Source organism: Cryptomeria japonica, chromosome 5, assembly GCF_030272615.1.
Source record: "Cryptomeria japonica chromosome 5, Sugi_1.0, whole genome shotgun sequence".
NCBI lineage: Eukaryota > Viridiplantae > Streptophyta > Pinopsida > Cupressales > Cupressaceae > Cryptomeria > Cryptomeria japonica.
Window position 1 is genome coordinate 318,250,239 of NC_081409.1, and position 23,427 is coordinate 318,273,665.

The 23,427-nt window shown below is 37.1% G+C and overlaps 1 protein-coding gene across 2 annotated transcripts in view; it reads left to right on the plus strand.

The window, feature by feature from the left end:
• The window catches only part of LOC131062663 (uncharacterized), an 87,700-nt gene that overhangs the window by 35,456 nt on the left and 28,817 nt on the right, over positions 1 to 23,427 (plus strand). For both annotated transcript variants that reach the window (XM_057996379.2, XM_057996375.2), the window contains exons 2-3: positions 12,185 to 12,432; positions 12,557 to 12,770. In XM_057996379.2, coding sequence (XP_057852362.1) covers positions 12,185 to 12,432; positions 12,557 to 12,770 — 462 coding nt within the window. The remainder of the gene's footprint in view (positions 1 to 12,184; positions 12,433 to 12,556; positions 12,771 to 23,427) is intronic.

Sequence of the window (23,427 nt, forward strand, 5' to 3'; positions counted from 1 at the left end):
ATACTTATATGTTATATTCCATAAATGAATCCCGACGGAGAAGCTAAAATGTCAAATTTCGCTCTCGACCCTTCCAAAGGGTCCAGAGCGAAAATTCACCAAGGACTCAAGATCTCACCTAAGTCAAAGAGTGTTTGAGTGAATGGGCAAGGATATGGAAGGATATGCATCAAGGCGTGAGTCTAGGCCAAAGGTCAAGTCAATTCCAAAGTGAATCAAGCCTAGAATAGGAATTTCGCTCCTAACCCTTCCAAAGGGTCCAGAGCAAATTCCTTTGTAAGACACTCTACATTGCCCAAAGTCATGAAATAGCTCATTCCGAGGCATTTGTGAAGGCAAAACACTTATTTGGAGTGAAGAAATGTGAAAATGAAGTCAGGATTTGAGCCCAAGGAGGAATTTCGCTCCTGACCCTTCCAAAGGGTCCAGAGCGAAATTCTCCCTAGACACTATTTTCTCCCTTGTTTGGGCTAACATCCTTGTTCCTTGGACATGGTGGGGGTAGATTGATATGCTCTTGCCTTAGGAAATGAATGGAAGCATCAAAATGTGAAGATTTTGTCCAAGATCAAGAATTTCGCTCCTGACCCTTCCAAAGGGTCCAGGGCGAAATTCTTGCAAACACCTATTTTTCCCTTAGGGGAGGTCAAGTCTTTGGTTTCTATGGCGTGGATGGAAGTAAGATAACATGTCTTTTCCTTTTGAGGTGGTTTGGAGTTGGAGAAATGAAGAATCAAGCCTAGAACATGATTTTCGCTCCCGACCCTTCGAAAGGGTCCAGAGCGAAAATCTCCGTGGACCTCATTTTCTTCCTTGTTTGGCCAAGTTCTTGGTGTCCAAGGCATGATAGAGAGTGAATTGGTTTGTTCTTGCCTAGAAAGGTGGTTGGACACATTAAAAGATGAAGGTTTTGACCTAAGACATGGATTTCGCTCCTGACCCTTCCAAAGGGTTCGGAGCGAAATCCACTTTTCCTCCACTTTGCTCTTTGATATGACCAAAAATGTTGACTATTGAGGCATAGTTGAGGAGGTTTCGATGCATGTTTGCCTTGGAGAGGAGGTTTAAGACTTTGAAATGGTGAAAATAAACATGGAAGGAGAATTTCGCTCCTGAGCCTTCCAAAGGGTCCAAAGCAAAGGGTCCGGAGCGAAATCCACTTTTCCTCCACTTTGCTCTTTGATATGACCAAAAATGTTGACTTTTGAGGCATAGTTGAGGAGGTTTCGATGCATGTTTGCCTTGGAGAGGAGGTTTAAGACTTTGAAATGGTGAAAATAAACATGGAAGGAGAATTTCGCTCCTGAGCCTTCCAAAGGGTCCAGAGCGAAATCTTCCATTTTGCCTTCTTTATGGCCTTAAGACCTAGTTTAACCTTTCTTGGTGCCAATTGGATGGTGGATTGTCTTGATTGCGATAGAAGGAAGTTGAATTGATCAAGTTTGAAGGAGAATGAGATGAACTTAGGTGAGAAACTAGCCAAGAATAGGGATTTCGTTCCTGACCCTTCCAAAGGGTCGAGAGCAAAAATCCCCTTAAACCTCAATTTCTCACTTGTCAAGACCGAATTCCTAGTTTCTTAGGCATGTATGGAAGTGTTAGACATGTTTTTTGCCTTAAGGGAATGACTAAAGGTGGAGGAGATGAAGGATTTTAGCCTAAAAATTGAATTTCCCTCCTGACCCTTCCAAAGGGTCCAGAGCGAAATTCTTGAAAGCAGTCATTTTCTCCTTAGATAAGGTCAGGATCTTGGCATGGATGCAAGGAGAGTGATGTATGTTTGCCTCCCAAGGAAGAGTGGAGTTGAAAAAATGAACAATCAAGCCTAGAACATGATTTTCGCTCCTGACCCTTCCAAAGGGTCCAGAGCGAAATCCTCAAAAACTCCATTTTTCTCCAATTTTGCATCAAGCTTGATGTTGGTTGAGATTAGAGGAATCCTTAGACATGCATTTGAGCAAGTTGTGGTCACAAGTTGTGAAGATTTTGTCCTAAAATGCAAATTTCGCTCCTGACCCTTCTAGAGGGTCCAGGGCGAAATCCTTTGAAACTCCTATTTTTCACCTTGTTTGAGCTAGGCAAAGGGCTAGTTGTGAGATTATGATGAGAAGAGGTTTGAAGTCTAGGCCTAAGATTATGAAATGATGAAATGAGGTCTAAATTGGCCAGGAATGCAAATTTCGCTCTTGACCTTTCCAAAGGGTCTAGAGCGAAATTCTTATAGGGCCTGTTCTTGGGGAGAATCTTGAGCAAACTTCATTTTGATGTCTTCTTGTTAATGATTTAAGGTAGAAAATGCTATGTTAGAATGAATTTATTATGTGTCCTTAATCATCTTATGGTTTATTTTGCAGATTAAAGAAGACCAAGCCAGGACAAGGACGACCTCTTCTAGTCCATCATCATCAAGGACATTCCACATGCAAAAAGGGAGGATTCAAGGTGCTTCGTTGGAAGACTAGGGGTGTTCAAGGAATTCAAGTTAGCCTCAAGACCTCATTCTACCACAAGATGACAAAGAAAGCCTTCGCCAGCACTTCAAGGCAAGGTATGCTACCAGAGAAGGAAGACTTGATGATAAGAAGGCCTCATCAAGCACTTGGGAGCAAAGGAAGTACATCATTCATCATATCAAAGATAGAGGAGGATCAACCAAGTCACAAGCATTAGACAAGGTGGCATCCTAGTCACTGCTCCTTCGGTCAGATTGGTCCACCTCAACATGTCCAGATTCAATGTACTTGACTCATCGGGGACGACACAAACTTCGGTGTACCTATCCCTGCTTCCTTTTGGTCCTCACTCTTGGAATGTAATTTTCTCATTGGCTAAGGAAGTTTGTTGTAACAAACCCTAATTAGGGTTTTTATCTTGTAATCCTAGCCATTGATTCTAAATCAATTAGAGTCATCTGTTTGTAAAGGGCTCCCTATATAAAGCCTTGGCTCATCATTTGTAAAGGTTAATAGTTGGTTAATAGATAATAGGGGGTGAATAGTTAGAAATAGTGAATAGTTAGCTGATAGAATAGCAATTAGAGTAGATTAGGAGGACAAGGCAAGAAATTGTTGCCATTGATTGTAAATAAACTCCATTTTCATTGAAGTTATGGTGAAGTGTGTTGTTTCTTTGCAATATGCATGGTCTCTTGTTGAATCTTCATTTTAGGTGATAGATAATTAAATTGAATGAAAGAAGTTATTGAATGCACTCGCATGGAATCCACCTAGTCAAAACCACTAGCCTTTTGCTGACTGTAAGAGCGCCTTGTGTGGTCAACTGGCATAGAACGAGCTTAATCCCAAGTCATAACACCTCTGTTGTTCACGCATTATCTTGAATGGTGATCAATATCTGATGGTGTACGATTTGGACATATTTGAAACATCCCTTAGAAGATTGCACTGAGTTGGTGTTGAATTGTTCAAGCTTGATGGTGAAACCCAGCCCAGTAGGACTCCACCTAGTCGTTCATCCATCTTCTTGCATCCTAGGTCATAGAGCAGACTCTCTAAACTCTGTACCTTTTGCCATTTCTTTATCTTCCAACTAGTAGATAGGGCTTGATTTCCTGTAAATCAGATGCTTAGGCAGTCAAACGTAAGTCCCCTTGTGATTCGAGCAAAATCACATCGTACCGCAAAGAGCTTATCCACACGTAGAGACCCTACATAATAGAACCTTGAAGTTTCTCCGATTGATCCTTTTGCGATATCTTCAACATTCGGGAACTTTATTCAAGAGAGGATAAGATACCTTTGGGTATTTTATTCTGTGTTTGGTCGTGTACAAAAGACACATCAACAAAATTGGTGCTAGGAGGGTTGAGCATTTGAACGTCAGAGCTTGTCAAGTCACATCGCATTTGAAGAAATCATCTTAAGGCTTTTTACCCTCCTCCGCGTTCAGTAATTCATGTGTGATGGTTCTATAATTCACGTGTGAGATTACATCAGGTTGGATGGCTTTCTGTACTCTTGGTCATTAATACTTTGTAGATCCTGGGAGGGTCTCTGTAACAACAAAGTGTTCTTTGCATTTGTGATCAAAAGACCTATAGTGTCTTCTGTAGGGTATTGAGTACGATGACCATTAGGGAGGGTATTAAAATAATATTATATCTATTCTATAATGGTCATCTTAGTTGTCAACTTAGTTAGCTTTTTAGTTTTTAGCTTTTTAGCTGTATTTAGCGTTTTAAACCTTTTAGCTTCATGTTGAAGCTTTAGTTTAACGGTTGGTTCTTTTTAGAACACCGTCTTAGAATTCCTTTATATACATTGTATATTCATAATTAATTCAACCAATTATTATTCAATTATTTTTTCAGATGCAACCCCTATTCATATGAGGATTTTAATGGGGCTTTAACCAAATTGAGGCAAACCAGTTTTGTTTAACTATCAGACTGAATTTGAAAGACTTGCCAATCAAATGGAAGATTTGACAGTTGACATCCTCAAGAATTGTTTTCTTAGTGGCTTAAAGGATGAGATTCATGTCAAGGTCAAAATGTTCGTAAGGATATGATGGTAGCCATTGGGTTGGCTAAGTTAGTGGAATACAAATGCATAGCCCAACATTGTTTCAAACCATCTCTTATTTGAAATATTATGTCTCATAACAGTCCCAAACCCTTGATTGTCACCGATCAAATGAAATGTCTAGTTGAGGTAGAGATGTAGATCCATTAGGAAAAAAGTTTTGATAAAATTGTGATGAAAGATGCATTGGGTAACCATTGCATAGAATGGAAATTGTATCTGTTTGATGTGGAGTCACCTCTAGAACTTGAAGATTGGGATGATGCTAGGAAAGCCCAATAAGAAGAGAAGCAAGTGGCAAAGGACATAAGTGAGGAATTGATGTGACTCCTTAAATGATGATGTCAAGGGGTCTAATAAAAAACATTCCTTCACCATCCTTACGATTATGGCACCACGCATGGCTTTATCAACCCTCAGTTACAAGCCGATTGTTATATGTACCCACATTCCAAATTTGAAGTTATGAAATCATTTATTTTGGCTGATAGGTCCTTCCATATAATATTCATAATCATAATATAACATTCCAAATGTTAGCGCCCAACATAATTCTTTTCAGAACCCAAAATATTTGTAATAAAGCGAACCTAGAAGATGTAATCATGCCAAACCTTTGAACTAAATTAATTCATTCCACCAAAATAATATTATAATCACCTAAGTATTATTCCATTCTTGAGCACTGGAAATGCATTCATATAGGTGGTAGTAAGAAGAGCCCGACTCTTCTTATAACTTTCATTATTTTATCCAAATACTTATCTTCCAACTTTAAAATCTTCTTTTAATACCCAGCACTATTGAGTCAAATCCTCCAATAATGAAATCAATTCAATTATTATCCAATAGGACAAACAAAGGGAAGACCTCCAATAAAATGCTTGACAGATGAATACCTTGATATTAATAAATCTCCATGCTCTTCTAATTTTGTCTTAGAATGAGACTCCACAAAATTGATAAACTTATGCTGTAGAAATCTTTTGTGAGATTTCTGGATGAAACCTCCAACACTGAATGCTGAAGTGCAATGGTGAATGAATCCACTCTAATGATTAGCTGGATTTTCGTCCAATCCACTGAGAAATCCCAAGCCAAAAGCTCTCAAGCTCTTCAAGAGAGATTAGTAAAAACCAACCATGTCTAAAATTAAGTCCAAATTGCTTCTTATAACCATTGGCCCTTTGGTTTTCCCTCTTCTTTACCTTTTGATATTCCCTCTCTTTTTAACTTAAATTTGAACTTGAGGGAAATGATAATAAAGTGACTATTAAAATTTCACTTAATTAACCATTAAAGTCACTTTATAACTTTTATTAAATTAATTAAATAATACTACTCTTTGAGATATAATATTAAATAATTAAAATAATTACTTTTATGACCTTATTAAATAATTAAAATTAGTCGTCATGAAATTTACTTATTTTTGACAACTCAATTTTAATAATATAATTATATTCTAGGGTCACATAAAAGGGGACATTACAGATCCACTATGAATTGCTTTCTTTATAGAGCCTCAAAACCAGTATGACACTTAAAACTAGGTTTGGGCTTCTCACTCTTTTGAATTTCAGTGCCCCCCACAGCCTTGGAGAAGGGAAAATTTTCCAAGCAACTGAGGGAATCTTGCTTTGCTCTTTTGTTCATTGTGGTAGAAAATATCATGACTCCATTGATCTCTATCAAAACCTTGCTCTATATTATAGAAAACCCAAAAGTCGGAACAACATGGAGATCATGGCCAACCGGCTTGTTGAGAACAACCACTTCCCTTCCAATAGCTCATCTTCATCTTCTATCATACCATCCCAATGATTAGAACCTAAGTCACAGATATCACCGAATTTCAAGGATGAAATTTGAAATTTGGCGAACTTCAAACTTCTATGTAAAATTCGTAAAAATTTGCCTCGAAATTTGTATAGAAAAGTCGGAAATGTTTTTTGGCTATAATATATTTTAGAAAAGCATTTTTTCAAGGTTTTTAGAAAGGGTTTTTAGATTTTCAAGTTATTTTTTTAATAAAACATTGTGAATTCGCAACAGAAGAAAAACAAAAGGTGTGAAGCCGAGCATATGTCATTCAAAATCATGGTGTTTTTCTATTCGTCCAACATGAATCGGGGGCGTTTCTCTGGAGCACAAATATTTTCGAGTTAATAGTCACATTTTAGGAGATTGAGGACTGGTGAGAGTGAGATCCGAACACCGTTTGTTGGGCGTCCAAAGTCACAAACTTTAAGTGTTTTTTTCATTTATATAATTTTATCAAAGTATACTAAATTTTTAATAATATGTGTATAATGTCAAATATTATTTTATTTATATTAAATTGTTATTACAACTTTTAACATTTATCTCTTATTTTATTTATTTGATTTTTAATGATCTTTTTCATTTATAAAATTTAATGATGTGTTATAATTTTTATTAATATGTGTGTATTATTAGCAATGTCAAGTATTATTTTAATTAAATTAATTTTTATTAAAAAAGTTAACATTTACTATAGTTGAATTTAATATTATTTTATCTTATTTAAATAGTTTATTTTTTAATATTAATATTTAATAAATTAAATTGTCATATCTTAAAATGTTTAATTTATATTTTAAACTATTTATATATAAAATTTAACAAATTGATTATACTTAATATAATATTGTTTTATTTTAAATTTAACACATTTACTAAATAAGGTGAATTTAATGTTGATTTTTTTTTTGAATTTTTTACTCTTGTCGAACTTCATCTGAATTTCATTGTTGCCGAACTCGAACTTGAATTTGAACCTTGTGACTTAGATTAGAACACAAGTTTGCCTATAAAGAGGACTAAGATGTTAAAAAAAAATGTGCTACCTCATGCCCTAAGACCCTAGCAGAGTGGTTCTGCTCACAATTCTGCATTTCCATAAATAATTTTCTAGATTTTCTGTAATTAATGGTCTGATTGGAAGCCCTTTCATACACCTTGAGAGATCTGTACTTCCGTAGAGAAAGGTTGAAAATCAACATGATATCATCCATAAATTAGAGATAGGTAAAAAATTCATTAGTCAAATAGAATTTTGATTTAGAAGTTGTTCAACACCTGAAGCCATATGCATTGTGTTGGATTGAAAAGTATTGAATTGTCCATTACTAGGCAATATAAATTGAAGTTTGGTATTAAGTGGAGGTTTATTGATGAAGTGCTTGTAGATGTTCCATTGAATGTGTATAGAGTTGTTTTGGATGTTTCAACTACCACATGCTCTAACCATCACCATTGGTTTTGGAAAGGGGAGTTTATGAAACTTCTATTTTCAACATGTGACAAATTCTTAATCACCAGTCTGATGACGGGGACAGTTTCATCCCATGACATAGAAACAACTAGTTGCATTCTCACATTCTGCATTTTTCCTCTTCCTTGCATCCTTTTAACTTTTATTCAGACTTCCACAAGCATAAATAACCATGATACGTGTGGAATGCGCAATGGGAGGAAGTGATCCCAAGTGTCCAAGAAATGTTTAGGTTGAGGAATTTAGTCATAGAGCATTTGTTACTGTAAGTAGACTCTAGCAAAACTAAGAGGGGAGTGTGAGAGTTAGTGATTGATCTTAGGAGCAGAACACTGAACGTTCTTGTTTTTTGTATACCCAAGAGGCCTAATATTGTATCTGTATTGGAGATAGTGGATAAGAAGGCCAATTAGGCCTCACTCTTGCTGGAATTTTCTCTTGGAATTCAGATCTCTAGGATAATAGTGCTTCTGTCTTCCATTCTTTCATTGATTGCTCTTGTTCCTTCATGTTCAATTGTTTATTTGATTGCTACAATATTTCAATCCTCCTTTAAATCTGTAATTGGCAAGCTATGTTATGTAATATTGATCCTAATTTATGGGTTAGGAAGTGCCCAATTCAAGTAAAAAATCCCTTCCTGTTGTTGCTTTTGAAGGAGTGTACGGCGACCCACTCCTTTGTCTCATTATCAAATCTTATCTTTTAAATGGCATCCTAAATCTTCCTATCTTTTTCTTCTAAATGTGCCTTATTAGTAAAGGTAATTATGAACACCTCTTTGTAACATGCCTTTAATTTCATCTTTAGGAACTGTAGCTTCTCAATACTTGAAAAGCTCTCTGTCCCCTTAACCTCTGGAGCTTCAACCTACCTCCTAGCTACCAAATCTCCTAGCTTAGGATGCTTCAACTGCACCTTCTCAAATCTAGAAGATGCGAGTAGTTGGGTGCCCTCCTTGATAGCCAAACTAATTCGCTAGTGATCATATTCTCCTTCTTGCAATGCCTCAGATTTTATGGTAAGATTTTGGTTTAGCCAACCTTTTGCAATGAATTCTTTTCCCTGTCAAGGTTACTTCTAGTGAAATGCTCATAAAATAGGCTCTATGTCTTAGATTGCAGGTTTGACACAAAGGTCTGTAGAGTCTCCAATTTGTGTCTTTGTATTGGTCTCCCCTATTGCTCGTAGTGTTAGAATTTTGTCATAAACAATAATTCTGCCTAGGACCTAATGCTTATAAGCTAATAATAAACATAATAGATGAATAAATAATTTCTATATCCAAAATGATGGAGCATCATTACAAAGAGTAAATTACAAATATATAGACCTTTTGGATTCACAAATCAAGGAGATGACATGGCCAAGAGGTAAAAGTTTCACTCCCAATCACTCACGATTGAGAGGTGAATTAACTTAGTCTAATTGAGATAGAGGTGGTCTTGACTAAACGTAGGATTGATGAGATAATGGTGGGATTGGGGTAACTCAAGTCAAGATGAACACATGCCATTATTAGCTACCTAAATGAGAATAATTGAATATTCCTAACTAAATTTAATATATAGGTGCAATGTTACATTTAGGATGAACATTATTCTAGGTGAAGTGAAATGTTTGTATCAACAACCCCCTTTAGTAGGCCCAAAGGTGTTTGTAGAATGTCCTTCCTAGCCATGAAGGGAGATGAGGGAAGAACACATGAGATTAGGAACTAATGTTTGGTGGTCTTGTGTGGTGCCAATGTCTGATCCGGTGTCTTATATACAACCATACATAGTTACGTCTCAAGGGCATGTGGAGGATGAGATGGAACGAGTGTCAAGTGTGATGAAGATGCATCTGCTTGAGTAGTGTCATCAAAGAGGAAGAAAGTTAAGTCCTCAATTGTGTTTTCCAGATCTGAAAGATGAGACTCAACAAACAAATATGAAAGATTTCAGATATGTCAAGTAGGTATCCTAAATAGTTGTATCTAGAAAACATGAAGGATCCTGTTCAGAAGAAGCAAAAGCCTTTGGAGAGGCAAATTGAAACTGTATAGAATCAATAGGAGGTGGTGGGATCTCAGTGCATGTTGCAAGAACTACAATTTATGCCAGGTTCAGATGACCATACTGCTCATCCCAAAAACTGCTCATATTTGTGGTGTATGTAGATTTTTCAAAAGGGCATTTGGTGCAAATTGCAAGAAGGCATAAGCCCTTGACTTGTGATCAGCCTTCCCTACTGAAACAATGTTTTGACTTTGCAGTTCCCAAATCATGATGGAATCAAGAGAGAAGTCTTAACACTTTTACCTATCCCATAGTGAGTTATTTGATATATAGATAGGAGATTAGTTGACAATGAAGGTACACAGAATACATCCTGAAATAACACTTTATACCCATCTCAACATATTCTCCCCTGTAGACATCCATTCAAGTGTTGTCACCCATAAGAATTTTTGGCACAGAACATGACTATAACGTGGCAAACATATCCTGTGTTGTAGTCATGTGGTAGGAAGCTCCAAAATTGAGAATCCAAGTCCCTGTGGTAGGAGCTGCAACTGCAACAAGTGCCTTGCCCTTTCTCTCATCTGATGTAGCAGGTAATATAAAAGAATTGGTAGAAAAGAGTCTAGAATGGAGATACAATTCTTTTTAAGAAGATTCCTCAACAAATCAATCTGCTTCTTCATGCACTTAGATTTTTTGTGTCCTGACTTTTGACAATTGCCACACTTAGCCCTCTCTTTCATTGATGAATCATGATTTGAAGAGTGAGTCTTAGAATCATCTTTGGAGTTTGAGTAAGAATTATGTTTACTAGTTAATGTATTGCTCTTAGTGGACTTGTTTTGCTACTAATCCTTTTCACCATCATCTTTTTATTGGTAGTGCTTTTAACTTCCACCAAATCATGTTACTTAGAAGAAGATATTATAGTGCCCATTTGGATTAGTTTATCAGTTATATTGCTCACTAGGTAGTGCATCTGAAATGCATCAAAGATGGGTATTTTAAACTCAGTGCCTAGAACAGTCTTCGTAGCATAGAATACAGAGACGAAAACTGAATAATTAGGTCCCCCTTCTAGGAGGTTTGCAAGGGAGGAGTCCAAGTTTGCAGAGCACATTCAATATCAGTTGAGAGTCCCTTTTTAATTTTACATTCCTTCAACTGTGTTCCTTACGATTTAAAATTTGTGATGAAATCTTGTCTGTTGTCAAAGTTTGTTACATTAAGGCTTATGAGATCATTTTCTAGTTGATGATCTCTTAGTTTCTCAGTTTTACCAAACAAAGATTCTAATTTGTCCCATATTTCCTTAGGTGTGCATTTTTGTACATGAAAGAGTAGACCTTTTGACATAGCCAGACACAGCCAAAAGCTTCATCACATTTTATAAGCCATTTAATTTTATTTGCTTCTTCTGTAAGTTTAGTTTCAGTTTCATGTTCTATCTTGTCCAACCCTCTATACATTAGTAACAAATTAATTTGTTGTTTCCAAGAAAAGAAGTTATAGTGTGTGTGAGGTGTCAATTTACAATTTTACATATCCATAATGCTGAAAAGGAGTAGATAGGAGAATTGGAAATGAATGGTTAAAGACAATCACAGAATTACACATCTTTTTAGATCATATAAGAAACCCTTTAGACTGTTATATTTGGCACTTTATCGTTAGTGCATGTTTATGATGCATGGTTGCATGCTTACCGTATAGTTTCATGCCATTGAATTCTTTTGGTCATTAATGCATGCTGATGCATTTTTTCGCTTCTTTATCTCTCAAATACACTTGGGCCTGTTTTGTGCACAGACCTTCCTGTGGATAGCAGCTTATTTGACAATACTGAAAAGTCAAGGACTGCCCCCAGGATGTCCTTTAGTTCTTGAAAGCCAATTTTACTGATGTGTAACAGCTTGGCCCCTTTCCGGATCTACCCATAGGGTGTCAAACCTTATTGGACTTGATCTGCTCTCCTTGCATGAGGCTTCTGATTGGCTATGCAAATTTATCTTTAAAAATTGTTCATGTAGATTTCCAAGTATCTTTTTGAAAGAATGAATATTGAAGCTAGTATAAAAATAGCTGAAAGAACTTATCCGTTTTTAATTTTTTTTGTTTTGTTCTTGTACATGTCTAATCACATGATGAGTAATAGATTTGAAGAGCACTGTTGTTAAAGACGATTGATATGCATACTGTTAATTGTTATCTAATGCTTGTTCTTCCTTTCATCCAAAGTGAGGATGATCACGTTGTTGCAAACTGTCAAATTTTTATTGATGATCTCTTTTTTGTCATATTGATATCTGTTAAGTGATAATGGTTGTAATTTTCAGGTCTCAGATTTTTTAAGTCCTGCTGAATGTGAGGCATTTATCAAGAGTGCAGAATCCCGTGGTTTTGGACATCAGGGCAGTCTGGGGCCAAAACATGGAGAAGCTTTCAGAGACAATGATCGCATTTCTGTGCATGATACCATTCTTGCAGAAAAGATTTGGAAAGCTGGTCTATGCAACTTCTTTTTGGACATTAAAGTGCAAGGAAAATCTGCAGTGGGGCTGAACCCTAATATCAGATTCTATAAGTAATATTGTTGTTTCTAATGCAATTTTTTTGTATTGTATCTAGATTGTGATATTTCAAGTAAATTTGTATTCAGGGAGTAACAATCAATTTAAACAATAACAAAATAACGTGTCCCTGAGTAGGTATAAAGTTGGTCAACGCTTTGGTCAGCATATTGATGAGAGTGTTGATCTTGGAGGAGGCAATAAAACAGAGTATACATTATTGATTTATTTGAGTGGTGGTGTAAGATGTAAAGGAAATAAAATCCAAGGCAGCAAACATAATTCTTCTGAACAGCATCTGGTTGGTGGGGAAACGGTGTTCTATGCTCCTCGCAAGGGTATTGTAGCAGAGGTAAGAAATATGTTTGCTCCTCTTTCATGTTGTCAGTAGTGTGTATAATTTATATTTTTATACTGGATTTCCAAATTTCTATAATAGTTTAGAGTACAGCGAATTTATTAGAGATTTGAAGTTTCCATGGTCGATACTTATTATTACAAAAAAATTTCTTTAAATGAAATTGGGTAAGCATTTTTTAATTTCATGTTCCGTTCACACTTCATCATGACTAAATATTTTTTTTTAGGATATGACTGTAATATACAATTGCTGGAAAAGTGAACAAACTAACAACCAAATTTTACCTTATTGCATCTTTATGGAAGATATGCACAATTGAATTTGAACATTCATGGTATTTGAATGGAAGATATGTTATACTTAGAATATTATGTTGGTTTGCTTACCATATTATGGTATACTTCTCAGTATGGTTTTTGTTCTGCTTAGAAGTAACAGGGAACCCCTCAAGATCAGCTTTGGCTCTTGCCAAAAATCATTTGCAGCTTTGCCTTCAATCTCTAGAAGGCTCCTGATTTGCCTATCTTACTGTTAGAAACCTCTCCCTTTCAATTTATGGCAATTTTTTGTTGACTGCCAAAAATGTATTAATCTAGGTTTCTAACCCTTCTGATGATTACTTGTGTGCGTTAGCCAAAAGTGATGGACTGCTAGTGGCATGCTTTGTGCTATAGCTTCCAAAGAGCATGCTCATGAAAATGCTAATGTAAGGCTCCTTAGTTTCTCCCTTTTACTGTTAGAAAGCTCTCCCTTTTAATTCGTGGGAATTGTTTGTTGATAGGAAAAAATGTGTCTATGTTTCTAATCCTTCCAAGGATCTCTTGTTCGTATTAGCCAAAACTGGTAGAATGTTAGTGGTGTGCTTTTGTGCTTTGGCGTCCAAGCTCATGAAAACATTAATTTAAGGCACCCGATTTTGTCCTTACTGTTACAAATCTTATGTTTAAACTTGTGGCAATTATTTGTTGACTGCCTAAAATGTGTCTATGTTTATAAACTTTCCAATGATCACTTGTGTGCATCAGCCAAAACTAATAGAATGCACAAGGTATACCTTGTACTATGGTTTCCAACGAACATGCTCATGAAAATGTTAATGCAGATTTGCTTCAAGGTGAAGAGAGGTCACTTGGTTTTTGAAATCTCTTATTTGTGGTGCTTTGAATATAAATATTTAATATGGTGACAAATATTTATGGACTTGTGCATTGAATGCCTTGAGCCTCTAGGTAGTGTGTCGTATTTCTTCTCTAAATATCTACTAAATGCCATGATGCACCTGGCATAAGATCATAAGTTTGTTGGGTATTTTTCTAGGAAATTAAATTTGTAACTGATTCATAAGAATCTGTAAAACAGTTCACTCCACGAAACATGTTGTACACATGGAATTTCTGTATTGTCTCAAGATTAAATCTAAAGTCTATTGTTTTCCTAGGTGCAAGCCATGATCATGTTTTGTCCAATTTGTTTGTCTTGCTGTCTTTGTGGCTCTTTTTTGAATTGTCGAAGGATAATGGAAATTTTTTTTTGAAGTCATCCATCTTGGTGGAGAAAGAAGGTTGCCGTTGAAGATTTTTGGTGAGTCTAAAGATTAATCATGCACTCGATATAGGAATAAGGTATTGTGTTTTCAAAACCAAAGAAGGCAATTCCTTCTCAAGAATGCACTTGTGTGAAGCAAATAGAATAGATTGTAAAGAGGTGCATACCTTTGATAAGAGGATTTTGAATGGATTAGCCTTATGGTGGTTCAAAACAAAAAAAACAGGTGAAATCCAGATATGTGTAGATTTTCATTCGCTCAATAAAGAACGTATTTATGATCTCTTCCCTGCCCCATTCATAGAAGAAATCTTGGAATTTGTTGTAGGGTGAAAGATCTATTAATTCATCGATGGTTTCTTTGGATACCACTAAGTCCGGATCAAGGAGGAAGACCAGCCAAAAACAACATTTGCTACTAAATGGGGATCTTTTATGTATACAGTTATGTCCAACTTGAAAAATGCTCTGGCAATATTAGTAGGATTATGGTCAACACATTCAAGGAATTTATTCATGATATTTTGTAGGTATATTTAGATCACTGGACAATATATGGATTAGTCAAAAACCACATTTAGTTCCTTTGCACAATGTTAGAAAAGGGTAGTGTTGTGAGGTTTTCACACATCGCCCCATTGCAAATGGGGACCCCCCACTTTTTGCTTAGGCTTAGGTGTTTAGTTAGGTCGTCTTAGCTTGATGAGTTTATAGCTATTAGCTCTTGCCTTTGAGGAGTGAATATGTCTTGTCAAGTCAGGATTGAGGTTGTGTTGTCAACCTTGTCAAGGTGGTTAATGTTGCTGAAGGTTGTCAATTTGCAAGTCAGAGGGCATTAGGGGTTCAAGATGGCATGAACTAGGGTTTTGATGTGAAACCTGACAAAGGTATGAGTTTATTCAAAAGATCAATCTTGATAAATGTTAAGCTTAACAATTTCAAGTTTGTATTGTAAATTTATCTAATTTGGCCAACCAAGTCTCAAACTGTAAAGCAAGTCAGTTTCACCACTCAAGCTTTGCACTGCAAAGGGTCTTCGACTACAAAGGTCTTCAACTACAATGCTCCCTCTAAAATCCGCCTTGTTGCTAAGTTGCAATGACCCCTCAAATTTCCGCTAGCATGCTAAGTTGCAATGAGGTCTCAAATTGCCACCAAGGAAAGAGTTGCAATGATCATTTAAATTTGCACCAAGAAAGCAATGATGCAAAGCTCATTCAAAAACCCGACCAAATATTGAAGATGCAAAGGTGCTGATATTACTACTAAGATCAAATGGTGCAATGTTCATTGAGAATTTTGACTTGATGGTTGAATTGCAATGGGGTCATAATTTGCCGCCTAGATGTTGAGATGCAATGACTCTCCAAAAATCCGATTTGATGTCAGCATGCAATGGTCTTTCAAATAGCTGCTAAGAGAAAATCTTGCAATGCTACTCCAATTTGCCGCTCAAGAGGTGTAATTAGAGTTCCGTGACTCGCCATGACTCGCCAAAACTCGGCGAGTCACGGGCCGAGTGATCCTCGGCGAGTCCTGGGTGGCTCGAACCCGAACTCGCCAAGTTTTGGCCGAGTCATGGTGAGTCACATGACTCAGTGACTCGGCTCGGACCCGGCGAGTCCCGAGTCCATAAACAATGGAGGGCATCAGATCTGCCTATGAAGGGGATGAGAGTAAGTATCGTCCCATTTTGGATATCATTGACAGGAGATGGCAGCCCAGCTTCACAGGCTGTAATGTCCCCTTCTCATTGATGCTCTTTCAGTGGTCCATTAGCCTATTCCTGAGACCCGTAGGCTAGGTGGAATGAAGAATGAGGGTCTGGCATTGATGAAACAAGGACTTACTATTTTTAGTAAGTCAAGGGATGACCATTCTGGTGTCATTGTCCTACTGAGTTCTCCATGTTTTGCCTCTGGACGCGATGATCATGCTTTTCTGAGCATTAATTCTTGACTTACTATTTTTAGTAAGTGGCAGTTCGGCACAATTCTATTTCTGGCAGTAGACATGGTTCAGATTCTGCAGTAGTTGGTGGTTGTCCCAACTCAGTTTCATCCTAGCAGTGTTAATAATCAGTTCCAGAGCCATATGCGAAATAATTGAATATTAATTCCTTATCCTAAGGTTAATATTTAATTAATTTGATTATTGACGACTGATTTATTATAAATGGGGATTAATGCCTATTTTTCCTTAGTTCTTGGCAAATTCTTTTTTATTAGAGAGATATTGAAATATGGAGGAAGATGTTATGTTTTTTTATAACTTATCTCTAATTTTGCCAAGAATGGTTAACGTGGGTCCAAGTCTTGGGCGTGGGGTTTGACTCTTGCATTGGGCGCTACATTGGGTCCACATGAAGATGAAATGCGATGCAAATGGGAAGTGGAATTTGCATTTGAATTTGAATGGTGAGAAGTTATAAATAAGAGCCTTGGGCTCTCATTTGGGATATCTTGAAAATCTGTAATGTTATGCTGCCGGATTGGCGACAGAACTTGAGGCTTCGGAGTGCGTCTCCCTAGTGCTACCCGGTTTCGTACTTGAAATACAGTACCTAGCTGTGCCTTGTATTCTTCTACCATTTTCAGAGCTTTGCCATAGACTTCTTGGTGTTGCAACGATTCTGGAACTTGCTGGTTTTGCCTGTGGCTGAAGCACATTTTTGCTCACATCTCTCTGCTGGGGCGTCTGACAGTTATGGGTATCATTCCTATCTTCCTTCCCAGCACTGGCAAATAAGTTTGTAAGTTTTTAGCACATTTGTTTGAGTTTTGAATTAATTATGCAAAATCGAAATTCCTAGTCTAGGCGTGGGTTTTCTGCCTTGCATTGGGATTCGTGCAAATTAAATAAGGGTCTTTTTGGGGTGTTGTTTTGATTGGTTACCATTGCATATGTTGTACGATGGGTTTGGGACTGGTTTGAGCTAATTCGGATGTAAAATGAGGGAGTTATGAATATTTTGGCATTTATCTAGGCTACTAGTCTGTGTTTCCAGCCTGCAGATTGGTTGTAACAGAAATTTATATCTTTATTATAGAAATCTGCATTACTCTCCTTCTATCATTTCTATTATTGTAAGGTTAAGTAGTAGTACTACTAACCAGTTCTCTCTTTGTAATTCTCATCCCGCTGAATAAGTGGAAGAGGCTGGCTTGCCGCCTGATATGCAACAATTTGTAATTTTCAGTCCTCCCGTTGAAATATGCGGTAGAGTGATTGTTAATGTAATGTCCTCCCGCTGAAATACGTGGTAGAGTGATTGAACTTCAGTTTCTTGTAATCTTTCCCTTGGTTGGTTTACCGCCAAGAAGTTTAGTTTCTATCCTGCTGGATAAGCAGAAGGGGATGGCTTGCCGCCCATACAATTGTAATTTTCAGTTTGTTTTTTGATACTGACGATCCCCGGAACACCGTATGCTCTCACCCTCCCAGTCTGGGCTCTCGGTGAACAAAAGGTAGAAGGGTTCCCTTTCAGTTGTTTTGCTTATTACTCTAACCTTAACGGGTTATTTGTTGTGGATGAATTGTTATTGGCCTGAGAAAACAAAAAAAAAAATTAGTGGGATATTACATAGGCCCCTTCATGCTGCTGCTTATTACCTCAATCAGGCATTCGATTTCCGCCCTGATTTCAAGGCGGATGAGGAGGTTCTTAGTGGGCTCTACTCAGTGATAGAGTGAATGTCGCTTGGTCATAGCAGTATTATAATCTAGGAGCTAGAGGCCTTTTCTAATGCAGAAGGGGAGGTCTTCTCTCGTCAGCTTTGCAAAGAAAATCAGACAAAATTCAGCCAGGTAAAATGTATATGTTAAGAAATTAAGAGCATAATTTTAATTATATGTTATTCAATTTGTTATTAAAAATTAAATGAGGCTGATTTTTTTTCCTTTTTCTCATCTCAGATAGGTGGTGGTAGATGTTTGGTCCTAAAACACCAAATCTTCAATGGGTAGCCATTCGTATTTTGAGCCAGCCATGCAGTGCTTCCGGTTGTGAGCGCAATTGGAGTATGTTTGAGCACATACACTCCAAGAGGCGCAATAGACTGTCCATGGAGAGGTTGAATGATCTAGTCTTTGTTCATTACAACCTCCGTCTTAGACAGAAACAGGTTATGGACCATGACAGTACCCCGATCACGCTAGAGGAGGTTGATCTAGAATTTGAGTGGATTCGTGAGGCTATAGATCCTATCTTTAGTGATGAGGAATTAGATTGGATCGACCAGGTAGATAGAGAGGTTGAGGTTGTAGCCATGGCAGAGGTGGAGGTTAGAGCGCGAGCAGAGCCAGAGCTAGAGCCAAACATAGTTGATGTTGGTGAGGGTAGAATGGAGTCACGAGCAGAGAGTATGGCTGTTGACGCATCCAGGATCTACCTTAGACGCCTTCGTAGGAAGGACCCAAGCTCGTCTGAGCCATAGACTTGTAGTTGTTTTACTTTCGATATATGTGTGGAATTGGAACATTTGAATTTTGATGTCATGGATTTCATATTCCATGAGTTTTGTAATATTTTTACATTTGACACTATTTATATATCTATGGTTATTGGTTGCTATTTCCTTCAGCTACAATTTGCGTTTATACTAATATGATTGATGTATACTTGTGTATCTAATCAAATTAACTTCTATTTGATGATGTTATTGTGTATTTAAGGTTTTTTTAATGAAGGGTGCATGAAACAAGTTTTAAATCCTTAAAAATTGTTAAATTTCTAGGGTTTTTCACTTTGCCGAGTCCTGGCCGATCCGAGTCCCGAGTCCTGAGTTGAGTCACCCTTGCTGAGTCCGCGCCGAGTCCGAGTCTCGTTTCTATGGGTGTAATGCAAAGGTAAGATATAAATTTGACTAAGTGTTGGAGTTGCAAAGGGGAGTCAAAATTCTGACTTGATGGTAAACTTGCAATGACCCCCCTTATCTCCGAATTGAACCTTTGCATGCAATGACCCCCTTGATTTCCGAATTGACCTTTGCATGCAATGACCCCCTTGATTTCCGAATTGACCTTTGCATGCAATGACCCCCCTTATTTCAAAATTGAACCTTTGCATGCAATGACCCCCTTGATTTCCGAATTGACCTTTGCATGCAATGACCCCCTCAATTTCCGATTTGCTTGCAATGACCCCCCTAAAATCCAATTTGATGAAGAGTTGCAATGACCTCTCCAAAATCCGCCAAAGTTGAAAGAATTTAAAAAATTATTAATAATGGTGCAAAGTTGGCCTTCAAAAGTACAATTAAAAGTTTCTTTTTTTGACAATGAAAGTCGGCCTAGGAAACTTTGAAATGAAAAGACACACCCTTCAACCTCCAGCACCTACATAAGGAAGTTTAGAACAATCATCTAACCATAAAATCAAAGCGAATTCATCAGCAATCAGGCAAACTTCAATCAGCACTAAGACAAACTCAGTCACAATAGGTGCAGGTTCAACAATCAAGAAGGGCGATTTTGTCTACATAAGCAAAGCGAATTTGATCATTGCACATTTGTAAGAAGGGTGAAAATCAATTCGATATTCACATCTGTATCTCTGAAAATCACGATTTTCTTTCTACAACAGCGATTTTGATTGAAGAGTTGATCATTACCTTGAGCAAACATTCATCTACAAAGGAGGCGAACTCACCTACAGCAGTGATTGTGATTGATCATTTCATTGATCACACACTTATTTGCAAGAAAGAAGAAATCGATTTCAAGAGAAACATTCAGATCTTTATCCCTGAGATCACTATTTTGAAGGACAGGTTCATCCACAATCTGCGATTTTGATAGCAAGTTTGAGGAGCAAAGTTATCTATATTGTCAATTTTGGACAAAGGTTTGATCATTTCATTGATCAAACACACAGTGACAAGGAGAATGGAATCAATTTGAAGATCATTATTCTGATTTTAAAGGCATTTTCAGATCAAAATCTCTATGTAATCAACCCTACATTTGCATATAAAAGGTGGAATGAGATCTCCAAACATGTGACTCAGACCTTGGAGCACTTCCAAATCAGATATGGGAATGAAAGATAGAGTCACCATCTTATCATTTTTTTGAGGATATACCATGTGTGTTTAACACTATCTTTGTTTATTTTGCAGGTAATAAAGGGTGAAGATATGAACTGCAAACAACATCAAGATCAAGTTCGAGTCATAAAATCAAGGTCAAGGCATTAGTTAGAAGGGAAGATAACTTACATGATGGAAGAATATTTTACAATCTTGAATTCCCTTCGGGAATCCAAGAATCAAAGCCAGTACATTGAGGAGTCTAATCCCACCAAGTGTATCGTGAGCAAGGAAGATCAATCAAAGTCATCACACAATCTACATCAAACATGATCAAGGAAGCATATAGTTTCAGAAGAGTTAATTTCGCTTCTCATCATCATCACATCAAGCTTTGAGTAAGTGACTAATGTTGAGTATCAAGAGATATTGCAATACTCATTCATGATGATGAATCGAGTCTACAAACAAGTTGAGTCATCATCCCAGTCACCACTCCACCAATCAGAGAATGTCCTACATCAACATGTCTTGATTCACCGAACCAAGCTCACCCATGGGAGTGCAAACTTCATTGTACCTACCCCCACTGTCTATTGGTTGAATATTCTAAAGATGACACGTGTCAAATCATTATAAAGTTTGTTGTAACAAACCCTAATTAAAGTTTTCATTGTAAAATTTGGACCATTGATCTCAAATTGATCCTAGCCATTCATTGTAATGAGATCTTTCTATAAAGCTCAAACTCTTCATTTGTAAAGGTTAATAGTAATAGAATAGTTAGTAGCTCAAGAATAGTTTAGTAGAAGTTAGAAGTTAAAATAGATTAGGAGAAGAAGAAATTGTTGCTAAGGCTTGTAAATAGAAGTACTCTTTTCATTGAAGATATGGTGAAATGCATTATTTTAACAAGCTACACGGTTTCTACTTCTCATTTTCTTTCATGTTGGTTAGATTGAATGGAGGAATTTGTTGAATGCATTTGTGTGGAATCCGTTTAGTCCATACCACTAGCCTCTTGCTGATTGTAAGAATGCCTTTTGTGGTCAACTGGAATGATATGAGCTTAACTTCAAATTGTTATATATCGATTGTTTATGCATTAACTTGAATGGTAAGCAATGTTTGATGATATTGATTTGAATATCTTTGAATTGTCCCTTAGAAGATTGCACTGAGTTTGTGTCAAATCGTTCAGTTTGATGGTGAGACCTCGCCCAGTAGGATTCCATCGAATCATTCACCCATTCTTTTGCATTCTTAGGATTAGAATAGACTCCCTAAACACCCATACCTTTTGCTCTTTCTTTATTCCCCAGTGAGTAGATAGGATCTAAGTTCCAGTGATTCAAGCATTTAACAATTCAACTTAAGTCCCCTTGTGATTCCAGCATAATCACATCAAACCAACGAGCTTATCCACACGTCATGACCCGACATATAAGAACCTTAGAGTTATCTCAAGTGATCCTTATGTGAATCTTCAACATTTGAGAAACTTTGATCAAGAGAGGATAAGATACTTTTGGGTATTTTATTCTATGTTCGCATGTGCATGAAAAACACATCAACAAGGACCCCCCAGTTTTTTTTGCTTTATAGTGTTTTAAGTCACCAATCTTTGCAAGTCTAGAGTTAGGGGTTTTCAGAGAGTTTTCTAAAATTCCTTAGGTCAATCGGACCAATCATGATCAAATGAGCATTTTGACATCTTAGAAGTGCCAAAGCAAGCCAAAGGACGAAAAAAACGATTGCTTAGGGTCAATTCTAATAACTTCCTATTTTTGTAGGATTCTGCTTTTTTGATTTTTGCTTTTTCATTTTTGGCACTTTGGGACCAATCCAGGAAGCAGCTTTTTCGCCTACTTTTTTGCTTTTTGCTTTTTTCCATCTTTTTGAAAGTTGACCTAGGATTGGGTCACTCAGGTCATGGCAACAAGGTTCTTGTCTTCGAAATGAAAAGTTTGTATCTCCAAGTATGAAAAGCAAGGAAAAATCCCCAAGCAAGGCGTTGATCTAGAAAGTTCCAGATGAACATGACGATGAGCAAGAAAATCCACTAAGTGTTTATGTCAAAGAGAAAGTTTCTAAATGGAGAAGGCAATGTCTTGTGCCGTAGCAAATTCCGCCTAAGGAAAAGTTGAGAATGACTTGCCAATGCACAAATTCCGCCAAAGAGAAAATTTCTAAATGGAGAAGGCAATGTCTTGTGCCATAGCAAACTCCGCCCAAGGAAAAGTTGAGAATAGCTTGCCAATGCACAAACTTTGCCAAAGAGAGTTTCTAAATGGAGAGGGCAATGTCTTTTGCCATAGCAAACTCCGCCCAAGGAAAAGTTGAGAATGGCTTGCCAATACATGAAGTCCGCCATGTCAAGAGAAAAATGCCTCAACTACACATGAGTTCCACCCAAGGCACCAAGAAAATGGTGTGACAACAAGCAATCTGCTCAACAAATAGCAAAAAGGGCGTGACAACAAGCAAACCCCACCCTACACATAGAAAAAATGGCTTGGTAGCAAGAAAATTCCGCCCATCAAGGAGAGAAATGTCTTAAGACATGGTGAAGTCCGCCCAACACGTAGGAAAATTCCTTGTCCAAGTAGCAAGTCCGCCCAAGGAGAGGATAAGAAAATTGGTTAAGTGTTGATACCTTGGGGAGAAAAAATTCAGAATATTGGCTAAGTGTTGATACCTTGGGGAGAAAAAAATCAGAATATTGGCCAAGTGTTGATACCTTGGGGAGAAAAAAATTCAGAATATTGGCTAAGTGTTGATACCTTGGAGAAAATAAATTTGAAAATTTGGTAGACGAAAACAAGAAAAACAAAGGTTGAAATCAAAAGGAAATTCGCCTAGGTCTTGGAAGGGAAAGAATTTGAGTAATTTGGCTAAGTGTTTAAAAAGTTCAAAATTGCAAATTTCCAAGACATCTTCCGGGAGAATTTTCAAAGTCAATTTCCATGCTTGAGGTCAAAATTGGAGTGGTTTAATAAAGAATTTTCCCAAACTTACAAAACAGTTTTCACTTCAAATCATCTTGCTTTTTTATGCTTTTTAGGGGCAAATGC